We start from the raw sequence: 24,867 nt of genomic DNA, 5'->3' as shown, positions 1-24,867 counted from the left end.
CTTGCGACTGATAAGGTGGAATGATGTTGAAAAGCACCTGCTTGGAAAGTTCAAAGGGTTTTCACAATAGAAGAAAAGCGAATCTGAACCAAAGCTGATGGCTAGGAGGGATGGCTGAAGGAAAACCTGGGAACTGCTGGGGAGGGAGCTTTTCATATGTGACACCTCCTTGTATGCAAGAGAAGTTTACAGGTTGTCTCTCTTGATAGTAAATGGCCCGAGGGTCAATTATTTGTCCTGCCAATTATTTTCTTAAGTCCATTAAGAAATCCAGTGGGCTTTTTGCAGGTTTCAGCCTGAAAGCAGAAAAGGAAGATAACTACCCCACAAACAGGATTCACCAACAAGAGGCAACCCTTCCCAGGACATTTTTCTCCTGGTTCTGCAAGGAGCACACCTCCTCCTGGAATAGCCGTGCGATTGTTCAGAGCTCCGCAAACACGAGAGCCAGGGGGAATGCTTCGCAGTGGGTGGGGTTGGTGAGACTTTTAACCCCCACTTCCAACAGAGCCTTCCCCAGGGGCAGGGAGCGCAGGTGCCGGTCCCAGGGCCATCAGCAGCGAGGAGCTGTGCTGGGCTGTGCTGAGCCGTGCTGGGCCGTGCTGGGCTGGGCTGTGCTCAGCCGTGCTGAGCCCTGTTCCGCTGCCAGCGCTGCCCGGCCAGCGGGCATGGGTGGGGAGGGAGCCGGGCCATCCCAGCCGCGTGTCCCCGGGCATGCTGCGCGACAGCGCTCCGCGTCCCACGGCCACCTGCGCAGGAACATGACGGACCCCCGGGCGTGTGCCGCACAGAGGAAGCCCAGCCTGTCCTTTTCCATTGAGGAAATCTTAAAGAAACCTTCTGCCAGCACTGTCCCGAGCAGCCAAAGCAGGAACAGAGGTAGCTACGCTGAGAGACCTCCGTCCCTAAAAGCAGGGTCACCGGTGGCCTTTGGTAAGTACCAGTCACACAACTTAATCAAAATGCTCCTTGCTTTTTGATCCCAAATGCTGTCATCTAGAATTTTAATTCTTTAACTTTTATAGGAATTTGGGATTCCCCTTATTGGGTACAAATCATTCATTATACATGCAGAAATAATATTTTGAAAATAATTTGCTTTCAACCTCGCAATAGATTGGACTCTGGGGTTTGGTACATTGCAAAGCTTCGATGTCATTGGAGAGGTGAGTATGCAACCTGACAAGTTATTTCAGGTAGCTCTCTCCAGTGAGGAATGCTTATATAGTATAAAAAATACAGCATCTTTCCTTTTAAAAAACAATACTCTTGTTATCTGGTAGGGGGGAGGGAAAGACAAAGAAATGTGTGCCGTAAGGCCAGGTATTCAGACTCAGAAAGTGAGCCTAAGACTGCTGCAGCTTAACAAAATTTTTGGAGTTTCACTTATACCAGAAGTTGACTGTTGTCTGGAATTACAGCCAAATCTTACATCAGCATACTTTTAAAATAAATTTGACCACTCACCCTCAAGCAGGAGAAACGATCTGTAAGGGTAATCGTAGCTACCGGGAGTGTTAGAACCCAATTGCTGGAATAAGAAGAGAGAAAGCATATATGTTTAATAATTTTTTTTTTAATCATCATGGACACTAGGTTCTTTCATGAACTAAATAAAAACAGCTAGTAGAAAACTTGCTTGACTTTGATCTTAGCAAACCAGCAAGTGCATTAGACTTTTTGACTTCAGTTTTCACAGTTTAGTTATTCTGGCCTTGAGTGAACTTTTACCCCACAGAAATTGTCTCCTTCTTTCCTTAAATGAAGAACAACATCCACCATTTTCTGGATTAAGTATTTTTCGTCTTTTTGGATCTGCTTTTTCCATAAGAAACAGACATGTATACAAGGAGATCCATTTAAACAAAAATGACCTGGACTTTTGGCACAAAATTTTCACTCACCTCTCACTCAACTGCTTTCAATAAAGCTTAATGCTACACTTTAGTTTTTGTAATATAGAGAGATACTTTCATGGATCAGGACCCCATTTCCCAGGACACTGGATGAGCCACCCATTAGCAAGGGAGAGAGTCTTTTTCCAAAAGCCTGCCAGTCCAAGAAACCATTGCCTATTTGCATATTCGCATAATTTCATCTCTTTTTATGTCCAAAGTGGATACCGACCTGGACTGGAAAGCAAAAAGACCTAATGGTAAGGGAAACTACTCACTGCTGTAACATTGGTTACTGGGGTTGGACTCAAGCACCCTAACACTGAGTCTTAGTCATGCTTTGTGCAAGATTTGGACTTATTTTTGTTCATCTGTGACAAAGGATAACTCGTCTCCTCACTGCGTGGCAGCCAGCCCACCACTCACCTCACAGCATTGGGGTTGAACATACCACTGCTGCCTTCATGCCAACAACTGTAGCTTTCCATGGAAACTTGTGTTTGGGAAAGACAGACAGCATTCTGCTGGTTTTTTTCCCAGAACCATAGGCTAACTGGGGTTTGGGGGGACCTCTCCAGGTCATCTGTTCAAAGAAAAAGCTGTTCCAAAGATAAAATGAGGTTGCCGAAGGCTTTGGCAAGTGTTGCTTGCCTGTTTTGCCACTGGTACTATTGGAGGACTGGAGCATTTGGAGGTTTCCTTAAGCTGCTTTTGCCAACTGGAACTGGACAACCAGTCCTGAGAGAAGCAAGAACTTGGTAGTTTGTAGAGGTGAACAAGGACGTGGCTGGTGCTGGTGCCGAAGGTTGTGAAAGGGGAGAATTGCTGCTGTGAGCTCTGGCAGTGTGGTTTTGTGAGCTGAAAGTCCTTTCCTGAGGGCCTGTGGCAGTCACTTTGTGCCACTGGATCCAAAGTGAGACAAATAACACCACTGAAAATTCAGTCGGTGCTTGTTCACAATGTGGGCAACAGAGCTGCATTTCAGCAACATGAGTGTTCTCTGGGAACGGAGACAGGACCTTTTTACATTAAGTCTTTTTCACAATCAGTATGTTGAAGCCCAGTTTTACTGTGTGTCTTAGCTAAGTGCAAGCACAAGGGTCCACCTGAGCATACAGTGAGTTTTTCATCTCAAAAGCAATGCAGGCAGAACCACCAGGCCTTGCCTTTCGCTTTTCTTCACCACCTTCACACCAGAGAGAGACTGTAGCTGTAGCAGGAGAGCATAGTGGCTCCTCTCCCCTGCTAAAAAGCAAGGCTGGATTAATAAACTTAAGGCAATGTGGAATATTAACTAATGAAAACAGTATATACATGTGAAGATTCACTTAATTGTTACTGGATGTGGAAAAACAGGAAAGCTGCAGAAATAGTCCAAAATGTTGTACTTTGTACTTGCAATTGATCAAGGAAGTTTAAAAAAATAAAATCAAAACTTTTTCACTATTTGTTTCTTACCTAAGAATGTGGTCCCTAAATTTATTACCCTTTGCTTTCTGAGCAGAACTGTGATTTATTCAGATAAGTTATATTTATTTCAGAAGTGCTGTACGTCTTGGGATAATTGTTGTATTCCAGCTAAGTCATTCAGCTTCACGCCATATAACACTGTCATTAAAAAATTATGCAAATAATCAGCCACATCTCGTATGGCTCAGTGCTGGCCAAGGTCAGGGAACTGAAATGAGCTAGGGAACTTGCTGGAAATTCCAGGATGGGACACAAATCCAGCTGCTTTCTCTTAAGAGTTCAGCAGCAGCAAAGAAGGAAGTACTACAGGTCAGGGGTTAGTTATATCTTACTAAGGATTTTAAGAACATTCCCCACAATCCTCTATGGTATTTATCTGAGCAAAGCTATGATTCATATGAGACAGGAAGACCCACATAGGCTACTGTAAGGTAAATACTGAGGACAGAAATTACCATCTGATGTAGGCAGCCTCAGAACCAAGATCACACTTGTTCTGGAGTCTAAATCTAGTCCTTATGAGCTGAGGAGATGGGTAGGACCAGGGAAGCAGAAGATGCAGGATGTCAGAAATGGCTTGACTTGGTGGTCTAATGTTTGGACTCGATGATTTTAAAGGTCTTTTCCAACCTAGGATTCTAAATGAGGGGTGTAAACCAAGTTTCCCAAGAAAACCCATGGGTTCTGGATCAGATGACTTCTAGAAGTTTCTTCTAACAAATTATTTTGAGTCTCTGACAAAAAGGATGTTGTGATGTACAGTGCAAGCGTCTCACAGAATGGTGGGGCTTGATCCTGTATGGGAGGATCTCTGGGCCTGACTCCTAAGTTCATATGTTTTTATGAGTGTGGTTCCAGTGGGATTTGGAATAAGGAGTGTGCAATGTTCTCTGAAGCATTTGGCTTTTCAGTTGCAGTGCTAGTCATAGGGGAGTTCATTGCAGAAACACAACAGCAAGAGGACCTGGAGCTGCAGTTATTGAAGCTGTTGAAATCATTGAAAGACTCTTAGCAAATTTTTAAAAAAAACTATGGACAAGAAGACATTTTAGTATGCAGTCTGTGCTTTTCCTCTCAACCTTTTGTCACAATGCTTAGAAAGGGTAACCATGGCCTTTGCAAGGAATACAATTAAGCACCCAGTGAGTGCTGATCTCCTCCTTTGTGCCAACTTTTTCATTCAAAATACAGAAGAATATCAGGCCTATTTCAGAAAAAAAGAAAAAGAAAAAAGTTGTTCTGAAGTTCCTGGGAACCTGATTTTAATGTACTTGAAATTACATCTGAACTGATTGTTCATTACTCCCCCGGTTTCTGCCAGTGAGGTTTTACCAACAGGAGATCCTTTATCAAGTCAGGGAAAGCTTGGGATGAGAGTGTTACACCTGGGAAATTAATAGTGAAAGCAGTAACAGATATGGTAATTTCCTCATTCTACCTGTGTTATGCTCCATCATATTAAGGATATGCAAATTAATAGGAATACAACCACCACTTCACACACAAATGTCAATATGGTGATTGTTCACCTTTAGCAACACTCCACCCATCTTTATCACTAAAGAGGAAACAAAATGAAGGAATCTAACTCAACAGATACCATCTGGCCAATCAGACCAATTCACCCCACCTACTGCAAGGAAAACCAGTAAACCTGGAAAGCAAAAAAATAAGAAAGAAGAAAAATATGTAGAAGAAATAGAAAAAAAAACAACACCCAATACAAATATGCTTCCATTTCTCAGTGATAGATTCTTCCCTGTTCACAGCCTTAGTAAGACCCTAAAATCATAAACCTTTTGCCTCCTCAGGTCTGTCTCTCTCCAGTGATTACACAAGGCTTAAATGGAACTTAGGTCATCTGAAATAACCTCTGCTTTCAAAGTGAAACCCTACTATCTTGCCTGAAATTGTCCATCCTTTCCTATGCAACTGAAAGTCAAGACAAAAAAATCATTTTGAGCCACAAGTCAAAGTAATTTCTGTGCATGACAGTAACAAGTATCTCATGTTATGCTGGGCTGAAATGTCATTGTCTTCTTTGGGGAAAAAAAAAAAAGAAAGAAAACTACATTCTCTGGAAGAAGTTTTGCCCCATGCCAGTTTACAGTTGTTTTTCAGAGCTTCCTGCTGGAGTCACATGAATGTGTACCAAAAAAAATTCAAGCTGACCTAAAGAGCAGCCACTTCAGGCAGGCTTTTTACTTGGTCAGAACAACAAACACCAGAGAAGGCTGCAATACAAATAGGGTTGGGGCTCCTAATTCTCATCTATGTGCTGTAAACTCCGTATTATCTGCCTTCCATCTTATCCTCCAGAAAAATTGCTTGATTAATCCAGAGGTTCCTACTTTGAGATTCATACTTCTTTGATATCAAACAACAGATCCTCCCACTCCTTTTCACCAGTTCACGGAGACATTGGGATTTTCTGATCTGCCTGGGACTGTCTTCCATTTCCTCCTTGTTCTTTCTACTTCAGTCTGTAATTGCTCTGTCCGTGCTTATACATAGCTTGTGCTCATCACTGGGGTATGTGAGCATCTCAGGAAAAATACCAGGGAGGAAAGTTGTATATAAAGAATAAAGATATATAAAAAGTCTTCCATAATTTAGGAAATGCCAATGTCATTCTTAGAAAGCTTTAATCACTCCCCATAAGAGCACCTTGCTTAGGTGCTTTATATTACCCTAACATTTTTCATTACTGTAGGATATAAGCATCATCACTTTTGTAGCATATGATTTTTCACAGCATCACATCTGGCAAAGGAGTGCAAATAGTCTGTAATTTAGGGATGGGAGACTAAGATAGAAATCCTGGGCTAAGAACCTATGCCAGTGCTGATATCCTCTGATCATCTGTTATTTAACCCCTGCTTCATGATAGTGACCATTACCAGGTCTATCCTTCTCTTCTATCCCACAAATAATATTCAAAACCTCACCTGTCTTCTCACCAGAAAACTCAAAGTTAGTTGATACTAAAGGAATAAAATTAGTCTCATTTTGCACAATGTGCCTCAAATGCAGAGGTGGGCCAGGTTTTTAAGATCCCCATGACTGTACACATGTAATTGTGTTTAGAAGGTTACTCAGAGATTGGAGATATTTTAAATAGATAACATTTGAACAACTATTCTTTATTGAAATTAAGCTTTGGCTAGTTTTTGTCTTGAAAAGACATTTTCTTCATGTAAGTGTCAACCCTCTATAAAACTCCTATTGTGTGAGCTCTTAGTGAGAGCAGAATCAGAATTGGGTACTTTGTCTCCAGATGTTATAATTATCATTACTCCAAAGTTGCTTTCAAATAGAACTTGTTGGTTTGAGAAAATAAATCTCTAACAAGTCTAAAAAGTTATATGTTTTGCGAATGCCAGATGTGACAACATATATATATATCATATATATACATAAAATGTATATTTAAAAATGGAGTCTTTGAGTACAGCCTGTAGTGGCTCACACCTGCTGCCATTTAGATATGAGAAGGGAGAGGGGACCACCCACAGGTGCAGCAAACTTCAGAGCCCATTTGTGGGAGGCTGCTCCGGAGTGCAGTCCATTATTACATTAGGATTTTAATGTTCTTTGGCAATAATAGCAGACAAACCTGTACTGTCATATTTTCTCCCAGGCCATTCAAACCATGAAACCTAAATTCCCCAATGGACACATTATGTTTATGTGTTGCCTTTTACTCTGGTTTTCCAAGCAAAGAAATCCAGATGGGGAGGAGAGCTAGAGCAAATTCTAGGTTTGCCATTAAAGCAGCACAGACACAGATGTCTTGTCTCTGAAGAGTCAACTGAGCCATGATTGCAGCCACCAAAGGCAGCACATCAAAAACTCAGCATCAGGGTTTATGGCAAGGCTGTAGTATAGAAAAGGGAGGTGGAGAGTGGGGTATTTGGTGTAACTCTCTTGGGATGCTAAAAGCCACAGGCAGCCCACTGCATAAACCTCGAGGCTTCCCAGCGTGTTACATTTCAGTGCATGGCTGTGCGAGGTCTGCTACGTTCATAAGGAGGAGTAGGAACTCATATTACATTCATGAGGGCTAAACCTCGAGGCTTCCCAGCGTGTTACATTTCAGTGCATGGCTGTGCAAGGTCTGCTACGTTCATAAGGAGGAGTAAGAACTCATATTACATTCATGAGAGAAGTCATCTGGAAGATCTTTGTGGTGCCCCTGCTATACACTGAGGTAGTGGTATATTAGTAATAAGGCAGCACCATGACTGAAGAAAGATTGTGGCTTCTGGGACCAATTTCCTCAGCACCTGGGGTCAGGTGTCCTAGCACATGACATCACTGATTGCTGCTGAGGTTACTGTAGAGATTGTTTATAATGTCCATGCTCAAATCTAAGTTAATGTTACAGCTGCACTTTGTGAATATAGGCCAACACATGCTTCTCCTGTTTGTCCTGTCAACAAGAGCAAGCAGGTGATTCCACAAAGATGAGTTGGCTGTCATTACCTTTCTAGATATCACCAGCATCACTTGTCACAAAGGCAGAGGGGAACTATTGACAGCATGGGCAAAGGCTGCCTTTAGAATTGTCTAATGCCTAAATCAGATGGAGAAACGAGGACAGAGGGACCTGAATTGGGGAAGACACTGACTTTTAGCCTATTGATTTGCCCATTTTCCTATATGGTAGATGTACCTACAAGGACATTTAAGAAAGGACCAGACTTTTAAAAGCATTTGGCATCCAGCAAATTCCATGGCAATCTTGTTGACAGATTTTCAGAGTAGCTCAATATCTACTTTGCGTCCAAGTTCTTCCAAAAAGGCAGCCACTGATTTGGATGCTGACAGGGAAGCTGAGATTTCTCGACCTTTGGTTATGTCTCCTTATTTTTTACAGTCCTTTTTAAAAAAATCTCTTTATAAGGACCATTGAAAGTTTTAAGGTGGAAAGAAGCAGAAAACAGGCAAGATTTGGGGGTCAAATTCACCAAGATGCTGTGTTTGAAACATGAGGTAATCTTGGCATTGAAGTACAGCACAGAAGGATTAAGGCCATTTTAAATATGACCAGGTTTGAATGGTACAATAGCCAGAGCACTTTTTTCGTACAAACTGGAAGGTGCACTGAATGGTGGCTGCTTTATTCAAAGCTGTCTTGTGCTGTGTCCTTCACAGATTCCAGCAGCCAGAGTCAGTCTGACTGTGACTTGCCTTCAGCCAAAATGCTTCTTCCCACCACGTGTGCTGCACCCATGGCCAAAGCAAGGAGAGTGCAGGCAACTCCCTGCAGAAGACCTACTGCCAACCCAGCGTCCTTACTGAGTGAGGACACGGGACGTGAACGTCTGGAAGGCAAAAGAAAACACGAGGAAGATCAGCTATGTGGTTTCCCAGTGGACCATCCACTTCATGGTGAGTGCCTCTGTATCCAGACTTTCCCCTTCAATGCCCCAAAACACAGCTGTTATCTTACAATTATGTATATGGCAATACCAAGCAACAGACAGCACGAGTGTTTCCACTGGCTGAGTCACAGTAGATGGTTATAGCTCTTGGATGAGTCACAGAGACAGTTCTTCATTCCTGCCATCAAAAGACTGAAGAGCCACTCTTTGAGCTAAAGTTCCAGCTCAGTCCTACCAACTCTACCCATGTTAGAGGTAGGGACTGCTTTGGGTGTTTATTGCTCTCCTGCTTGGGGTGTGAGGATTTACCACGTTCTGAGCCTCACTGCCAGGGTTGTGCAATGCCCATTTCCTGGAAAATGTGCATTGCACAACATGGGGAGAGAGGCTGGTGAATCAGCCGAGTCAGCTCAATGTGTTCTGTACACCTTGGACCCACTGTAGAGGTGATGAAGAGGTCACCAGCATGCACACAGGAAAACTGGCGACAGGCAATAGATCTGGCAGGATGTGTCAGGCACAATTTTCAATGCTGGCCACATTGGTGAATCTGCTAATTTAATTAGTTGTGAGCACTGGTAAATCGTGGTCTATCTCTTAGCCAAAGCACTGGTTTGACAATACAAATATCCTTTTCCAATGTGTTGCACAGAGACTTCAGGCTAAGCAAGATACCTGGTACCTGAGCAAGACAAGTTCCTAACAGGCAATTAATTAGCAGCATATAACAAAAATTTCTCTAAGTTCTTTGTGTTTGAGGAAAAGTAAATACAGACATTCGTACTACACTCCAGAAAACAGGTTTTCAGCAGCAGCAAAAAGGTGTTTTTGCATAGTTTGTTATTATTTACTCCAGGGAAAAGAAGGCATTTCATTTAAGTCCATTGAAGATGGCAGATGTGGGGTTACTCAGCTGGCTTTCCTGAGATTCACACATCATCCTTGCTCCATATTCTGCAAGCTGGCAGGAGAAGCAACACTTTCTTTGAAATACTTTTGAAAGAAAATCCTTGTTTCTGCCACTGCTGCCATGGTATACATGAGTCTTGTGACAAGCTGCTGTCACCTCCTCATCCTGCACGAGACAGCCATCAGTCTTGATGCAGGGAGAAGTGTTGTAAGATAACTGGAAATTTTAGCTTTCCTCTGCCCTGTAAGCTGCACACAGCTCATGACAGCAGGGCTAAATCATGTGGCCTCCTCACAGAAGAGCCAGGGCTGTATGCATCTGGCTCTCAGAGTTGCCTCTGAGTATAAAAGTAGAATATTCACATATTCTCTATATGAGGGAGTCTCCAGCCAGGAGGATCACACCATAGCTGGGAGGTGGCTATCCTGCCTTGGCACTTAGCCTCATTGACCAGCAGCATGGTGGTACCAGCCTCATCAGTAAAGCAGGGGAGGAAGCATGCAATTATCTGCATAAAACGGAGCCAACATGAGCAGCCCCCTTCAATGGCAGCGTGTGTTCTAAAGGCATTTTAAACAAAATCCCTCTGTTCCCTGATACAGTGAGGTTTTGAAGCCAAGCGGAGGTTAATGATCTGCCATCTTCTAGACTACTGGTTCCTGCAGTTGCCAAGCCTTTGATAGAAACTGGCTGGAGAAGGAGGGAGAATCCTAAAGCACTGGACTGACGTTTTCCCTGTAGTGTGCAAACAATGATATTTCAGATCCTGTTCATACACTATGTCATTCCTAGCAGAGAGCTGGAGGCCTGGGTTTAAAATTCTTTCCTGTATCTCAAGTTTCAGTCCCCTTCTTCCACTTTACAATACAGGGGAAGAGCTGGCAGTTCTTTTTCTCCTGCCTCTGGCTGTGGCAGGTATCACCTTTCTCAGACAAAGTCAGCAACAGCATCTGCAGGAAGGGTAGACTGCATCATCCCTGGAAGCAGTCTGTTGTCCAGCTGATAGCAAATTAACTTCTCTTTATGCACCTGTCAGCTGTGGGGGTCTTCAGACATGCTTTTGGCATGGCAGCTGCAGGTGAGTTACAGGTCCTCTGACAAGGCACCTTGGCAGTCCCAAATGCCCATACTGTATCCATGGAGGTGTCCCCAGGACCTCCCTCACCCCACACCAATGATGTCTGTGAACACTCAGAGGAACATCACCAACCTCAGCAGCAGGAGACCTTTCTGATGTGAAAAGACATCAGGAAAAGACATCAGAAGCCCTTAGAGGGGCTTTCCCTCACCTCTCTCTCTTAGCACACATCTATTGATGGTTTGTGAGGAAGGACCCTGGGCTCTGTCTAGACACACACATCTGTTTAGTTGTCAGGGAATAGAAGAAATCAGGTGTGCCATACAATCACCTTGGAGGCAGGAGAGCTGGACCTTGGTTCTATTCTGTGTGGGAGGAGAAAGGTGAGGAGGAGGCTTCAACAACAGCCTCCTTCCTTCATGGGCATGGGGTCTGAGATAAGAGCAGCCCGACTGTGACCCTGAATATGAGATTGGGAGCACACTTCCAGGAAACTCTGTAACAATTCCCTAAAATTTTTCTTTTCTCACAAAATGGCTTCTGCCACTAAGCGGTTTAGAAATGCAGTGTCATTTAGGCTAAATAGATTTATGCCCTTATCACAAACCACTTGCAGGAAGCAATGCCTCTTGTACTTTGAACTTAGAGGCTGCATTGTAAGCAAAAAAAAGAAGAGGCCTCATATGCTAGAGACATGCTAACATTGGCATTTAGTTTTGCTAAACCCTTACTTGAATTTGGGTGCCTTCATTCTGAATGCTGTATGCCTTCATCTGTGGCCTTCTGCATGGAAATCTCAGCAGACGCTTTTCAGAAAACCTAGTTTCTTGGAAAGCAGCATTTGTAAAGCCCATTTTAGAAGGAGAAACAGCTTTGATAAAATCTGGTTTAGAAGGAGATCATTTGAAAGAAGGCCTTACTTTGAAGCTGCAGGTACAGGCTCTGTTTGGGCCAGCTTCTGTGAGATGAGTCATTGCAGCCCCTTTGCCATGTGCAACCACCATCGCTGCCAAGGAATTCAAAACGTCAGAGCAAGCAGGGCAAACTCTTGTGGTTGTTGGTCACCCTCTCAGCCCCTGTCTATGTGAACACCCAAATCCTGAACTCCCACTTTTTAATTACTTCTCTCTGCTCTGACCTCCCTGGGACTCAGCTTGCCAGTTCAGAAGAGTAGAGCACTCGAGCCTGAGAGGATACCACACCTCCATGCCTACCTGACCTGCCTGCCTGCAGCAGCTCCTGGTGGAGATTGCCAAGTCAGGATCCCAGCCTAGTTTGGATCCTCCTGGGCAATCATTTTGCAATGAGCCTTTTACACATGCTAGGTCTGATTGAATACGTTGGGCAGGTGTGCACTGTAACCACATCCAAAGGCAGTGTGTGAGTGTGCCCTGCATTGCACACAGATAATGGTTCCAGTCTTCTGCTCAAGCAAAGGAGCAATTGGTACCTTGGAGAAGCCAGGTAGCCATATCACCGTCAGACACAGGTGGATGTCTGGTCCTGTGGGATTTCTTCTCTGGGCAGTAATTCAAGGACTGAATCATGCTTCAATTATCAGAGCTGGCGGATGTCTGGTCCTGTGGGATTTCTTCTCTGGGCAGTAATTCAAGGACTGCATAGATCATGCTTCAATTATCAGAGCTGGATCCTAATTCCACCAGAAACTGAGGGGTTCAGTTTCACATGTGGTTCAGAGGTTCATGTTATGTCCTGCAGCTCATGTCTTCATTATTTGCTGTAGAGGAGGCTGCCCTAATGAGTCAACATCACCCAAATATTTCCATAGCAAAAATCTTTTGCACATTGCTGACTGTGAGCTCAGGGATCTTTTTATTTATCTAATTGTTTTATTGTTATGATAGCATCTGTGATCCCAAAGCATATTGATGAATTCTGGCAGCAATTTTCATAAAGACAACATAAAGTATAGAGATAATCTCAGTTCTGGAGGAAGTCCAGTATAAGTCATGTTCCCTCTGTACTGATGCCAGTTGCAGACATCCTTAGCTCAATGTTTATGTTTTCTCTGAAGTCATAAATTCACTTGTACTGTTCATTTGTGGACAATATGGTCAAATTCATGTACCCCTATGAAACAGCATGGTTTATCTCTCATGGAACATTCTTTTCCCCAATATGCTGACTTACCTTAATGCATTTCTGAAACACCCAAGAGACAATGAAGCACTGTGCAATCACAATCCCAGATAAGTATCAGCTGCCCAGACTACACCAATGGGACTGTGAGAAAGGGCACAAGCATCTCATTGTCCTGCAGAACAAAAGGAAACAATTTTAAATGAAAAGGAAAAGCAGGAGAAAAAAAAAAAGCCCATATATATAATTTGGCTGCCATTAACTGTCTTACCAGCCTTTTGTTTATCTGTGTGAATAGTCCCTGCAGCTCTCTGTCTCTAAAGTGCAGTGTTCCTCTATATACACTTGGAAATGCCCCAGACCATTGACCTTGTTTTGGTGCATTTACTTGAGGTATTGTTGAAGGCTGATTCTTTTTTTTTTCTCCCTCTTTGAAGACTCACTGTTTATAATGACATCCTGGATATTAAATGAAAACCTGAATCCTTTACTCTCACCCTTCAAACTCCGCTCACATAGAAGTCTCACTGGTACAAGTAAGCACTGAAAAAAGCAAAGCTGTCAGCAGCTGGGGACTATCATAAATTCCTTTTGTGTTGTTTCTTCATGGGTTTTGGGTTTGGAGTTTTATTTATTTAAAGCAAATGTAAACATTCAACACTTTCCTCAAGCAGTCCCTTCTTTCCGGGGAATTTTGGATCCAAAGGGTACATTACACAGGACCCAGAGGTTAATTTGTTCCTTCTAGTAGAATCTGTATGGTGTAACCACTTGTAAAGCTCATGGCACATCATGATTCATTTACTTCAAAGGTCTTAATGAGTATTTGGTTCTCCAAAATTGTCCTAGAACTTTTTATTAAAGCCCTGGGATATGATACTGTTTATTACTCTTCTTTGAAATTGAGGGCAGGTCTTTTACCTACTGTTTTAGCAAGCCCTTTATGCTTAAAGGGGAAACAGCAGAGGCAGGGATATAACTAAACATTCCTGATTGGTGTCTAGATATCTGCATGCACAAATAATCACAAAGATCAGGAATAAAGGAAAAAACAGGCTGTCTGTGCAACCTGCAATAAACTCAGCTTTCTCCCTGTTGCAAATGGCTGGCTTCTCACAAGGGTTTTGGACAGAGAGTGGTGGGGAATGTGTTTTCTTTGGTGAGAACCATTATTGGTTTAGGCTGGCCACTGCTTTTAAGGTGAGGTTTGACTATAGCAGACCTTCACTGAAATGAAAGTGTCAAGTGTCAAGCTTGAGATTTAGCTGCATAGAGAACCTACACATGCACCTACCCCAAATCCTTAAGGTGAGGTTTGACTATAGCAGACCTTCACTGAAATGAAAGTGTCAAGCTTGAGATTTGGCTGCATAGAGAACCTACACATGCATCTACCCCAAATCTGCATTCGCCTGAAGGAGTCCATGAAGGTGCCGGCCCTTTGGCCTAGGTACAGATCTGATGGTTTGCTTCCTCTTTCAGATACTCTGCTGACCACTGGCTGTGCCAGAGCTATGCTCACCATCATTTCAGGCAGCAGCATTTGTAAACACTGTCATCACTTTTCTGGCAGTCAGGAAAGGTTAAATTCACCAGGGACTCAAGGTTGATGGTGAGCACGATCCTCCACAACAAACCGTTCGCATGAATGGTTTCATACATACTGTCTGTTCCTTGCCAACTCCTCTATTCTTCTGACAGACTTAAGCAGACTTAAGAAACTCCCCTGACCACCACTGTACAGCCTGCTTAAACAGGTTTCTAGCCTGGTATTTTTGGCTCACACCACTGAAGTCTGTACATCTCTGCATTTCAGTCTTGATGTCAGGTGATTAGGCGCCATACTCAGCGCCATGGTAGAAGCAACTCTACATGAAGGAGTTTTGGACTGAAGGGGAGAGGTCAAGACTTTAAAAATTCAAGTTGTAATTCTCTGAATTAACTTTGGCAATGCCTGAACAGGCAGCAGCTGGATGCTAAATGCTGTGTTTCACTAGCAGGAGGCTCTATCTGGAGCACATTGTACCCATCCAATTAGGATCAGTCTCACTGGCTATGCCAGTCCTTCTCAGGCTGAAAAACCACTTTATTAAAGATTAGCCACGCTGCAATACTCATGCCTAAATATTGCAGCACAAGCTCTTTTGAAAGCCATGAACCACCTCTTTAACTAGGAGAGGGACTGCCATGGGCACATCCCTGTATACAGACAAGCAGGTTTTGTCCTGATGCCATGAGCACTCTGTAATAACGGGAGGTTTTTGCTATGGGGCTGTCTGCCATGAGCAGAATCTCACCACAAGAAAACAACATTCAGAAAAGCCACAAGAAGGAACTGGCTGGGGGGGCCACATATCTGAATTACAAAGAAGAGAGAGAGAGAGACTAACTTCTCTGAAAAAGGCAAAAAAGGATGAAACAGAACTTAACCCGATATAATGAGGATCTTTTTCAACACACCTGAGTTTCTTTCTGAGAAAAAACTGATACAGTCAACTTTGTTACACAGAGAAAAATGTATTTCTGAGGATATATAGCTAAAGCCACTTGCTTGCTTATGTAACTGCTTTCTCCTTGTCAAAGAAGATGCGGAATCTTTGGATCTGGCTGTCGCATACTGTGAGAGGGTGTCTGTCCACAAATGACAAAGAAGATTGCAGGATTGCAGTGAGATAAACTGATCCTACCACTTTTCATCTCTCTGGATTACCTACTTCAAGGCAAATATGTGCTAGTACTTATTTCCAGCCCTTCTCCTGTGTTTTTAATTCCCTGTCCCTCCAGTGTATGGCTGAAGTGGGTTTGATACAGTCCTAGCTGTTACTGGGGTAAATGCAAATGGGACATGCAGTTGCAGAGATCTCCCTGAGGCAGCGTTTTTCTAGCTGGTTCAGATATGCGGCAAAGAAACAGCAGTGCAAGGTGTACCACAGGTTATTTGCCTACTACAGAATGTAGTCCAGAAGAAGTTTTCCCCAAGTATAGCATTATTGCAGCTGCGCAGCTTTTGCTTTACAAACTGCAAATGTTAACAAACTTTTACAAGAAGTAGCCATCAGTATTGGTTTGCTCATGCCTCAAATTTCTTGAAACTGTGTCATACTGGACAGTGAAAATAAGCTGCAATATGCTCAGCTAAAACTGTGTATATAAGCAGTTGCAAATCAGATGCTTTGCGCTGTGCTTAGTTTAAGGCCTTAATGCCATAAGTTCCCTTAATTTTTAGGGAAGGAATGATGGGGGGGCTTTACTTCATATGATTATTTGGAGGCCAGGGATTACATAACAAAGTAAGTTGTGAGAGGCCTCTGGAAGCTATCTTGTCCAAACCCAAATCTAAGCCGGGTCAGCTTAAATCAGGTGGCTTAGGCTTTTGACCAGTCAAGTTCAGAGTATCTGCAAGGACAGAAACTTCACAGCCTCTCCTGGGCCACATCAGACTACCCTCATTATGAAAACTTTTTTAACCTATTATGTAACCAGAATTTCCCTTGCTGCGACTTGTAGTCATTGATCTCATCCTTCCACCGTGCACCTTCAAGAAGAATCTCTATTTCTACAAAGTTCATGTGTTCCAACTTGCTTCCAGTCTGACCTAATAATAAAGCAGATCTGCAAAGGACAAATAAGCCTGATACTGAATTTAAAGGAGCTATACTGCTTTATCAGCATGGGGAATCTGGCCCTTCCAATGTCAACAGTAAGGCAATGTATAGACAGCTGTATCTCTAAGCATCTGAAAATGCTGACACATTTAGCTGCCTCGTATTTTCAGGCTTGGTTTCAACAGCCAGCTAACCTGCAAATGACTTTCACAGAGCATAAAAGCACAGTTGAATATCCCCAGCTTTTGCATAAAAAATAGCTCAGGAAACTCAGACAGAGTCTTATTTCCCCAGAGACTCTAGAGCCACATTTGAAAAGCCAAAGTTACACTTCCAACACTTCCTAGTCTTACATCTTCCACCCACATTCTTTATTAGACTGTAATTCTGAATGCTGTTGTTTGCTATGGGATCTCTAAGCTGAGGTCCCAAGGCAAAGGGAACTATCAAAGCTACAGTCAGAGAAAGTTTCATCTTGCAAGAGAAAATGTTAACATAAAGTCCCAGATTTTTTGCATTTCTTAATAGTTTTTTTAAAAATTAAAATAGAATGACTGATTACTTGTTGAAAAAAATACAGTTTTCTATATTCCCTGCTGGCAGAAGTCTTGATTAGTTCACAGGAGTCTATTTTGTTAGCAATTTAATTTCATATGTAGTGAAAATCAAAGTCAGTCCTTCAGTCTCTACTGGCCCATAACTCACCTTGTGTTACTGTGTTTTGTTCAGTCTGATGAGTTTCAGCTTTGCAACATCTGGCTTCAGTAGGATTGATACTTCTCAGCACTGTGCAGATCCTCCCCTTACATAAGAGTCTTGTCTATAATACAGTTCACCTTTCCAGAAGGAAAAATGTGGAGGATTTAGAGTGGATTAATAGGGAAATTCATTTGCTCATCACCAAGTTATAAGGGTCATTTTCATATCCAAGAAGCTGGTATGAGACACCAGAAGCTCATGTGTCTCTCTGAAGTCACGTTTTCTAGTCCTGGACATTTCTCAGGTGCCAGCAGGATGGAATATAGTAAGCATATGTTAAATGAGTGGTGAAAATCTTCCAGACAAGAAACACCATTATGAACTGGGAACCCTGTCTTATCTACAGGGGATGTAGTGTCTTAAGATTTCTACTGTCAGCAGTGATATTTCCCTTTTCTTGCATATAGCAATAAACCCCCTTTGCAGTAATCTTTTGAGAAGGTTCAAGTAAATGTAATCAGGGCTTCTTAGCTTCACTGCTGGCTCACTTAGCCAGCTTCGAAGGTTCAAGTAAATGTAATCAGGGCTTCTTAGGAGAAGGTGCCCTTTGTACCTTCAGCATAAACAAACACAAATATTTCTCATTTCAAGTCTCTGCCCCCATAGTGCCAGCAAGATTCAGTGGAAATAACATCTTTCTCTTGAGACTGAAGCCAGTGCTGCAGTTTAATGAGTAGTACTTTGATAGGCTGGTGGAAAGTCTAATGATACAGATTTAACTGTGTTGGACATCAGCTTTATTAGGCTGTTTCTGAGACATGGTAGTACTGACAATCATGATAAATGACACTCCTCAGTTATTGTTGCATGACTGGTTTCCTTTCAAAGTCCCCAAAAGGTTTAGAAAAGATGAAATATTCACAATGGTATCGTGTCTGGGCTCCTTCCTACCAAGCTGATGAACAGAATATTTTAATCCTTATTTTCTGTGTCAACAGAGTCACAATGAGGTTTTGCTTACAGAATGAAAAATGTCATTTTCTGGTTGCCACAGAGCTCACTTTATATTGGCCTAGGTGTTTAGTTACCTTTTCACTGTTTTAGCCCTCCAAAGGATGCTAATGGCTGAACAAAAGGGGAAAAAGATACCAAGCCCCTCTTTGAGGGGCTAAGCTAGTTAATTGTTCCCATTAGAAAGAGTATGCCTCTAGTTACATAGTATGAATTGTTAGTTGTCATCAGACCATGGAAGACCAAAAGCAGCCATTCACAATAGCAATTTTCTCTAACAACATGGTTTCATTAAGAATTACTTCAGGTCACTGAGTAGGAAGCTCATCACAGTCAGTAAAATAATAATAGAATTTTTATGCACCCATCAGATGCAGCTTTCTGAGCTCAGTAGAAAAAACCCTGTGATTCATAATATTTGGGGTATGGCTTTTTGTGCTGGTCACTCTGTGTCAGCTGGAGGACACTCCATTTGTGCATCAGAGAAGATTCTAGCTTTGGGATGAGGCTGAACTCCACATTCTGCAGCTGCTTCTTCCTCTTCCTTGCAAGACCTTCAACATCATTTGAGAGCAACAGAGACCTCATTCTAACTTACATCAAGTGCTACACAGAGTTTGTGATTTAAGTAAAGTATCCTGGTGTAGGAGGGCCTTTTCAAAACACTACAGGAGTGTTTAGGGAAGTGATCACTTTTTGTGATCACACTGCAACAGGTGAAGCAATGGAGCATTGGAATTCACAGCACCTAAACTTCTGCATGGGCTTTAAGGCCTTATTCTTAAGGTTAAGTTCTTTAGGTTAAGCTTGTTTAGAAAGTCCCCACACCACAATGGTACAGTCAGAAAAATACCTTTTCTTTGCAACAGCAGAGATAAACTGCTGGCTATCCCTGCTGCTGCAGGAATGGTATGGGAAGAGAACGCAGTCAGTCAGGGGTCAATGGCTGGTCCAACACTGAAGGACTTTGGTGACAAACTCATTGCAGGGCTCATGTGGTTAAAATACATAGGTGTTTGTAGCTGTTGACATGTAGTGGATCCATGGAATTAGAAGTACAAATGGACACTTTTGACTCATTCCTTTCATAATAAAGGAGTGCATTCACATTGTCTGCTAGAGAATGTCAGGAGCCTATGATAAGGACATGTCTAGAAGGAGTTGTAGATGCCATCCCAACTGCAGAGCAATATGCAGAAATTGCTGCATCTCTGAATCTTCTTGTGGTCCTGTGGCCTTTTCCTGTAAAAACTAATACATCTTTCCTTGTTTTTCACAGCTGAGAGGAAAGGGAAACGAAGAATCCGGACAACGTTCACAGCTGAGCAGCTCCAGGAACTGGAGAAAATTTTCCAAGTGACTCACTACCCAGATGTCCATATTCGCAATCAACTGGCAGCAAAGATAAACCTCCCAGAAGCCAGAGTTCAGGTACAGTGTGTCTCCAAAAGGCTATGTTCACTGCAATTCATTCATTATTTGGAGTGCATTCTTAATAGTTTATGCCTGGGTGGCAATGCCAATGAGATACGTGACCTCTCTCTTACCCTACAGATGAAACCACTGTCACTGTTCTCTTTTTACAAATAGGAAAAGAGGTATTTTTCGCCCAGCTGTGACTAACCACATGGAATTAATCAAAGGGTTAACAGGAGCTCTAAGCATACTAAATGCATAGCAAGTAGGAGTTAGAGATGGTTATGAGTAACCTGTTGGACTCTGTAGTGACAGAGCAGCCATTTATGAAAATATTTATTAATCATTTATCAGCCATTTATAGGTTAATACTCATCCAGTACAAACTGTCATCCACATCCATCTTCCACAGGGTCTCAAAACATGTGAAAATAGTTGCCAAAATGGAAGTGCTTCTTAGTGTTCTGTATTTCGATATGACAGGCTATAAATGCCCTGGCTATAATTGCAGTGCACAGAAACTAATCCAGTTTCCCCTAGTTGTAATATAATGTTGACTGAGCTAAAAATTTAGCTGACTGAGCTAAAAATTGACCCCAAATTCTTACTGCATGGGAAATCTGCTACATTAAAATATATGCACCACTCTGTATTGGCATTTGGTGTTGCCTACCAAGCACTGTAGTGATGATTTTTGCATGAGACAGTTTCTGCTCTTGCAGCAATGCTATAGTCATTGGTGTACTTCTTTGCATATATCCCTCTGTAACAATCAAAGTTCAACACAGAGCTGTTTATTGACTATGACATGCCTGGGACTATTGACTAGCCATGATAATATTGCTTCATCGTTAGGTGACAGGGAGAATTAGACCTGCATTGCCACAATATGCCCATTAGCAATACCAGTACTCCAACAATGCATTTCCAATGGCATAAAAGACAAGCTGAGCTGCCAGCCAGTGTTCTCCACAGAACAATGAATCACACGAAAGAACAAGGTATTTGTCTGTTTTAAAAAAAATGTTTATAATATGTATGGGGAAAAATAAAAATGAGTTATTACAGGAAACATCAACCTGAGATATAAATGAAAGAAGTAAAAAGTCCCTCATGTATGAAGTGCAGATGGCAAATTCCCAATTCAGACAGCGTTATACATGACAGAGGAAATTCTGTCTTTCACCTCATCCTGGCTGAGAAAGGGAAATCAGCCACAGAACTAAAAATTAGCAGTAACTTAGGTTCAAGTTACAAGTTGTAGTTTTAATTTACTGCATTTGTCACACAAATCAAACAGCACACATAGAATTTGCATGTGCTCTTGCTACTTTGAAATAGTTTTCACAAAGCTGAAAGCTTTGTGTAAGTTAAATCATCTCAGAAATATAACTTAACTATCAAAAAAGTAAGTGAACAACCATTTGGGAACCAAATTAAACCCTTCATAACTGTGAAAAATCTTGTGTCCTCCAATCAAGAACAAAAGTTATGATTGATGTGAAACAGCTTAAATGGATAGATGAGACTGTATAACTGTGTGTTACACAGAAAAAATTAAGAATCCTGTATGAATAAACATGAGAAACAAGAAATTATAAAAAAATAAATAAGTAAAGCAGGAGGGTACAGGCCAAATCTTTGGTCAGAAAAATTAAGGATCAAAAACTCAATAAAAGTCAATTAAGACCAAAAAAAAAAACCCCAAAGTGATCAATTATATTGATCTGTTGCTTTGTAGAAACAGTAGGACTGTCAAGGATAATGCATAAATGGCAAAGATGTTCAGTCATAATTTCTGCTCTATCCTTGGAAATATGTCAGGTAGCACTTTCTATAAGGATAATGTTGAACAGCTGGTACAGACAGGTATTTTTAAATCTACACATCTAAGTAACTTACCTCCAGTGGTTCTGAAAAAGCTGCTTGAGAAGTAGTTTAGGTCATCAGTGTTGATATTTAATCAGTTCTGGAGCATGAGAGACATTCCATTCCAGGGGCCTTGAAGAAATCTAATGTGTCAGTATTTAAAGGGTAAACAGGACAACCAGATAATGACTGGCCTGTCAGACAAACATTGATTTTTGGCAAAAACTGTGAAAAGGACGGCATATTTTGTTAATGGAGAGTTAAAGAAAATATAACATATTTTATGCTTATCAGCACTGGTTCATGAAAATAGACACTGCCAAACTCATCTTTTTATGGTGAGATTATTAGTGACAGTTTGAAACCGAAAGAAGGTAGATTTATTTTGTATATGAGGAGAAATTCTTTATGGTGAGATTGGCAAGACACCGGAACAGATTGCCGAGAGAAATTGTGGGTTTCCCATCATGGGAAGTGTTCAAAGTCAGGCTGAATGGGGCTTTGAGCAACCTGGTTTAGTGAAATATGCCCCTGCCCACAGCAGAAGCGTTGGAACTAAATCTTCTTTAAAAGATGCATTCCAACTGAGACCAGTCTATGGTTCTGTGTATTTGGTTGATAAAGGTAGACAGAGCATGAGGAATAGGTTTAAAACACAATTAAAAGGACTCGTGCTGGGTATGGAGAAATCATTTTAGATGCAAGGGTGCTGAGAGCTGGTTGGGGAAAAAAGAGCAGTGTGGTCTGAGAAGTGTTAAAATCTTTGCCTTTAGTTAAATAAAGCAATCCATGAAGTGAGAACTTTATCCCATGTGCAGATTTTAGAAGGAGTGCTTCAGAGAGTGAATGTTGGCTGGAGTTCCCCCTTTGCCCTCTATCACTCTGTGAATGTTAAATGGTTCTGTTTCACCATATAACTCCTGCATGGTAGGAAGGGAATGGAAAAGTTCATACAGACTAAGCAGTTTCTAGACACATGCAAACCCAGATAAACAAAACTGTCCTCTCAGTAACCCCAGATACTTCTAACTATCAGCAATATAGCAGCTAACTATCAGCAATATAGCAAAGGGCTCCTGACATTCCCATTACTTCTTGGGTGAGAGATGGAGAAATAACTGAACTGTTCATGATTTGGCTTAAAATATGTACATATTTACATCCAGTAGCACCTGAATTCAATAAACAAAACCTTGTGTTCATGTGAGCCACTTGCTTACATTCAAACAGCAAGTCCCTTAGCAAGCTACAAACTACAGTTGAAGGAGGCTTCAACTTTTGACAGCAGTGCAGCAAGATGCACAACTGCAGCTGCACAATAAATACATTTATGCCTCTGCCAGAAGGCAGACTGGTCAAATCAGCTGACAGATGAAAGGAACTCCCCAGAGAAAATTAGTTGTCTGCTTTCCAGTGCAAAAGAGACTACTGACAGCATACTCAGATTGCTGAGTGATCCCCTTGGGTCTTTCACTTAGGTCCCTTATGCGAATTTCCAAATGCTACCAGCTAAACGTAGGTAGAACCCTGTTACTACATCTCCACTGGTGACACACTTTTATTGCAGCCCAGCAAAACATCTAGGTAGATCTTTTCCCAGTCTGTTCACTTGGAAACAGGGTGGAAGAGCTCTGTCATGAGATGTCACACCTTCTAGGGAAAACAGAATGCTGTGTGCATTGACCACTGCAGAGTTTTCTCCACAGAAGGATCTGCTCTCCCCAAAGAGCCCTGGAAAACCTGCAATATTGTCTTTCCTTGAACAGGGTGATCCTATTTCTTCTGTGAGCTACAATAGAAAACAAGGTATCATGGTCCAGAGATCCCATATGCTATGCAAAGTGTGAAAAGTGCTCTGTCAAACCCAGTGGTTTACTTCAGATCCAGCCCCTGGTTTTGCTGAGCTGGAGCCAGTGTTTTGTGGTGCTCAGAGTTTAGGGAAAGTAATTGGCTTTGAGAAGTTCCTCCCTCATATTCTGCTAATTTCTGTACCTTTTCTTTCTTGCCTTTATCCAGATCTGGTTCCAGAATCAGCGAGCAAAGTGGAGGAAACATGAAAAGTTCAGCAATTTTGGTGGCCTTCAGTATCTGACAGAAGTTGATTTTGTTCCTGCTCCCAAGTCAGATATCACAGTGAGTATTGGACACTTTTGTGTCAAAGCCACTGAGGGAAAGCCAGGTAATTACTTCACCAATAATGCCATGGGACTATCCCAGAGAAGGAGCACTGCAAAAGACAAAACTGGTAATGTGATGACAAAAATTCCCACCATCAATCTACCGATCAAATAATACATTTCTTTATAGACTTAAACCTGTTTCATAAATATTCTGTGAGGTGTCTATTGTAGGGTGGTCCTTCCCCATTTTGCTCCTAAATCACTTGCCTGTAAATCATACTTTGATTCAGAATGTCTTTATAATCAGAAATTTCCTGAAGAGGAGGACCTAAGACATTTGCAGCCACAAACCCATGTTCCTTTACAGACAGAATCTTTTTACAGCATTCAGCCTTGGCTAGGCTGACCAGTACCTTGACCTGTGCTTTAGCAGTCCAGGACTGTTATTTTTTAGGCTGTCATACAGGCTCTTTCCCTGACAGGTTTTTTCATAGCTAAAAGAAAGAGTGTTTTGCTTTGAGTCCTGGGTGACAAAACACTACTGGGTTTTAGAAAGTCTGTTTTTCTAAACTTTTCTTCTTAATTACTGATCACCAGGGAAACAAATAAGGTTGATTGTAAATTTCATTTAAGTAAAGTCCATATTGATTCACCTAAGACTATGCTTTTCTTCTTGAAAGGCTCCTAGCTTGATGCCAAGAAAGCTCTCTGTGTCCTACCCTGCCGTGGGATACTACTCACCACTGCAAGGACAGCTGACAACTGCCTGGCTGCCCAGCACGCTCTCCTTCGCTCCCCACCACGTGGAGCTGCTGCCCTTCCCAAAACCATACTTGCTCTTCAATGTCCTGCCCCCTTACGGCGCGCTGCTACCCCACAAGCTGGAAAGGAGCAGTATCTGTGCCAGCTCCTCATAGAGGAGGACACGGGGCAGTGGGGGCTTTGGGGATGCCCTTCTCCTCATGTTCTCCCTGGAGGTGTGCGGCTCCTCTCCTCGAACAAACCTGCTGGGATGATGGGTGGCCCTGGTGCCAGGTCACCATCCTGGAGGATGCTGCCAGGACTTGCCACAGCCCAATGGATGTGTGCAAGAGGCACCGAGGACCAGAATGGAGCTCCTCATCTCCCTGAGGAGCAGCATGCTCCGTGGAAACCCAACCCTTCAACCAAGAGCCTCTCCCTAGAGGGACAGTGCACCAAGCAGCCCTGTGAAAGGACTGGGATTTTACTCAGCCATGAGACACTGGATGACCCCAAGCACCGATGGCTTGGGGCAGAAAGATGACTGGGATAAAGTGTACATAGGC

General features: G+C 42.3%; 1 protein-coding gene across 1 annotated transcript; it reads left to right on the top strand.

The window, feature by feature from the left end:
• Positions 1-700: 700 nt before the first annotated feature.
• ISX (intestine specific homeobox) lies at positions 701-24,477 on the top strand. The gene is made up of 5 exons (XM_039725484.1): positions 701-933; positions 8,523-8,759; positions 19,435-19,586; positions 23,457-23,573; positions 24,241-24,477. The coding sequence occupies exons 1-5, from the start codon at positions 762-764 to the stop codon at positions 24,475-24,477; spliced, it is 915 nt and encodes a 304-aa protein (XP_039581418.1). The 5' UTR covers positions 701-761.
• Positions 24,478-24,867: the final 390 nt, after the last annotated feature.

This window comes from Passer montanus, unplaced genomic scaffold, assembly GCF_014805655.1.
Source record: "Passer montanus isolate IOZ18808 unplaced genomic scaffold, ASM1480565v1 scaffold55, whole genome shotgun sequence".
In the NCBI taxonomy this organism is placed as follows: domain Eukaryota; kingdom Metazoa; phylum Chordata; class Aves; order Passeriformes; family Passeridae; genus Passer; species Passer montanus.
This window is presented reverse-complemented; position numbering and strand designations above follow the sequence as displayed.

Excerpts from the sequence above, each read along its gene's own strand:
- ISX (XM_039725484.1), top strand. The coding sequence starts at position 762 with ATGACGGACCCCCGGGCGTGTGCCGCACAGAGGAAGCCCAGCCTGTCC. Across the intron at positions 8,760-19,434 it reads AGTGGACCATCCACTTCATG|CTGAGAGGAAAGGGAAACGA; the intron begins GTGAGTGCCTCT and ends TGTTTTTCACAG. Across the intron at positions 19,587-23,456 it reads TCCCAGAAGCCAGAGTTCAG|ATCTGGTTCCAGAATCAGCG; the intron begins GTACAGTGTGTC and ends GCCTTTATCCAG.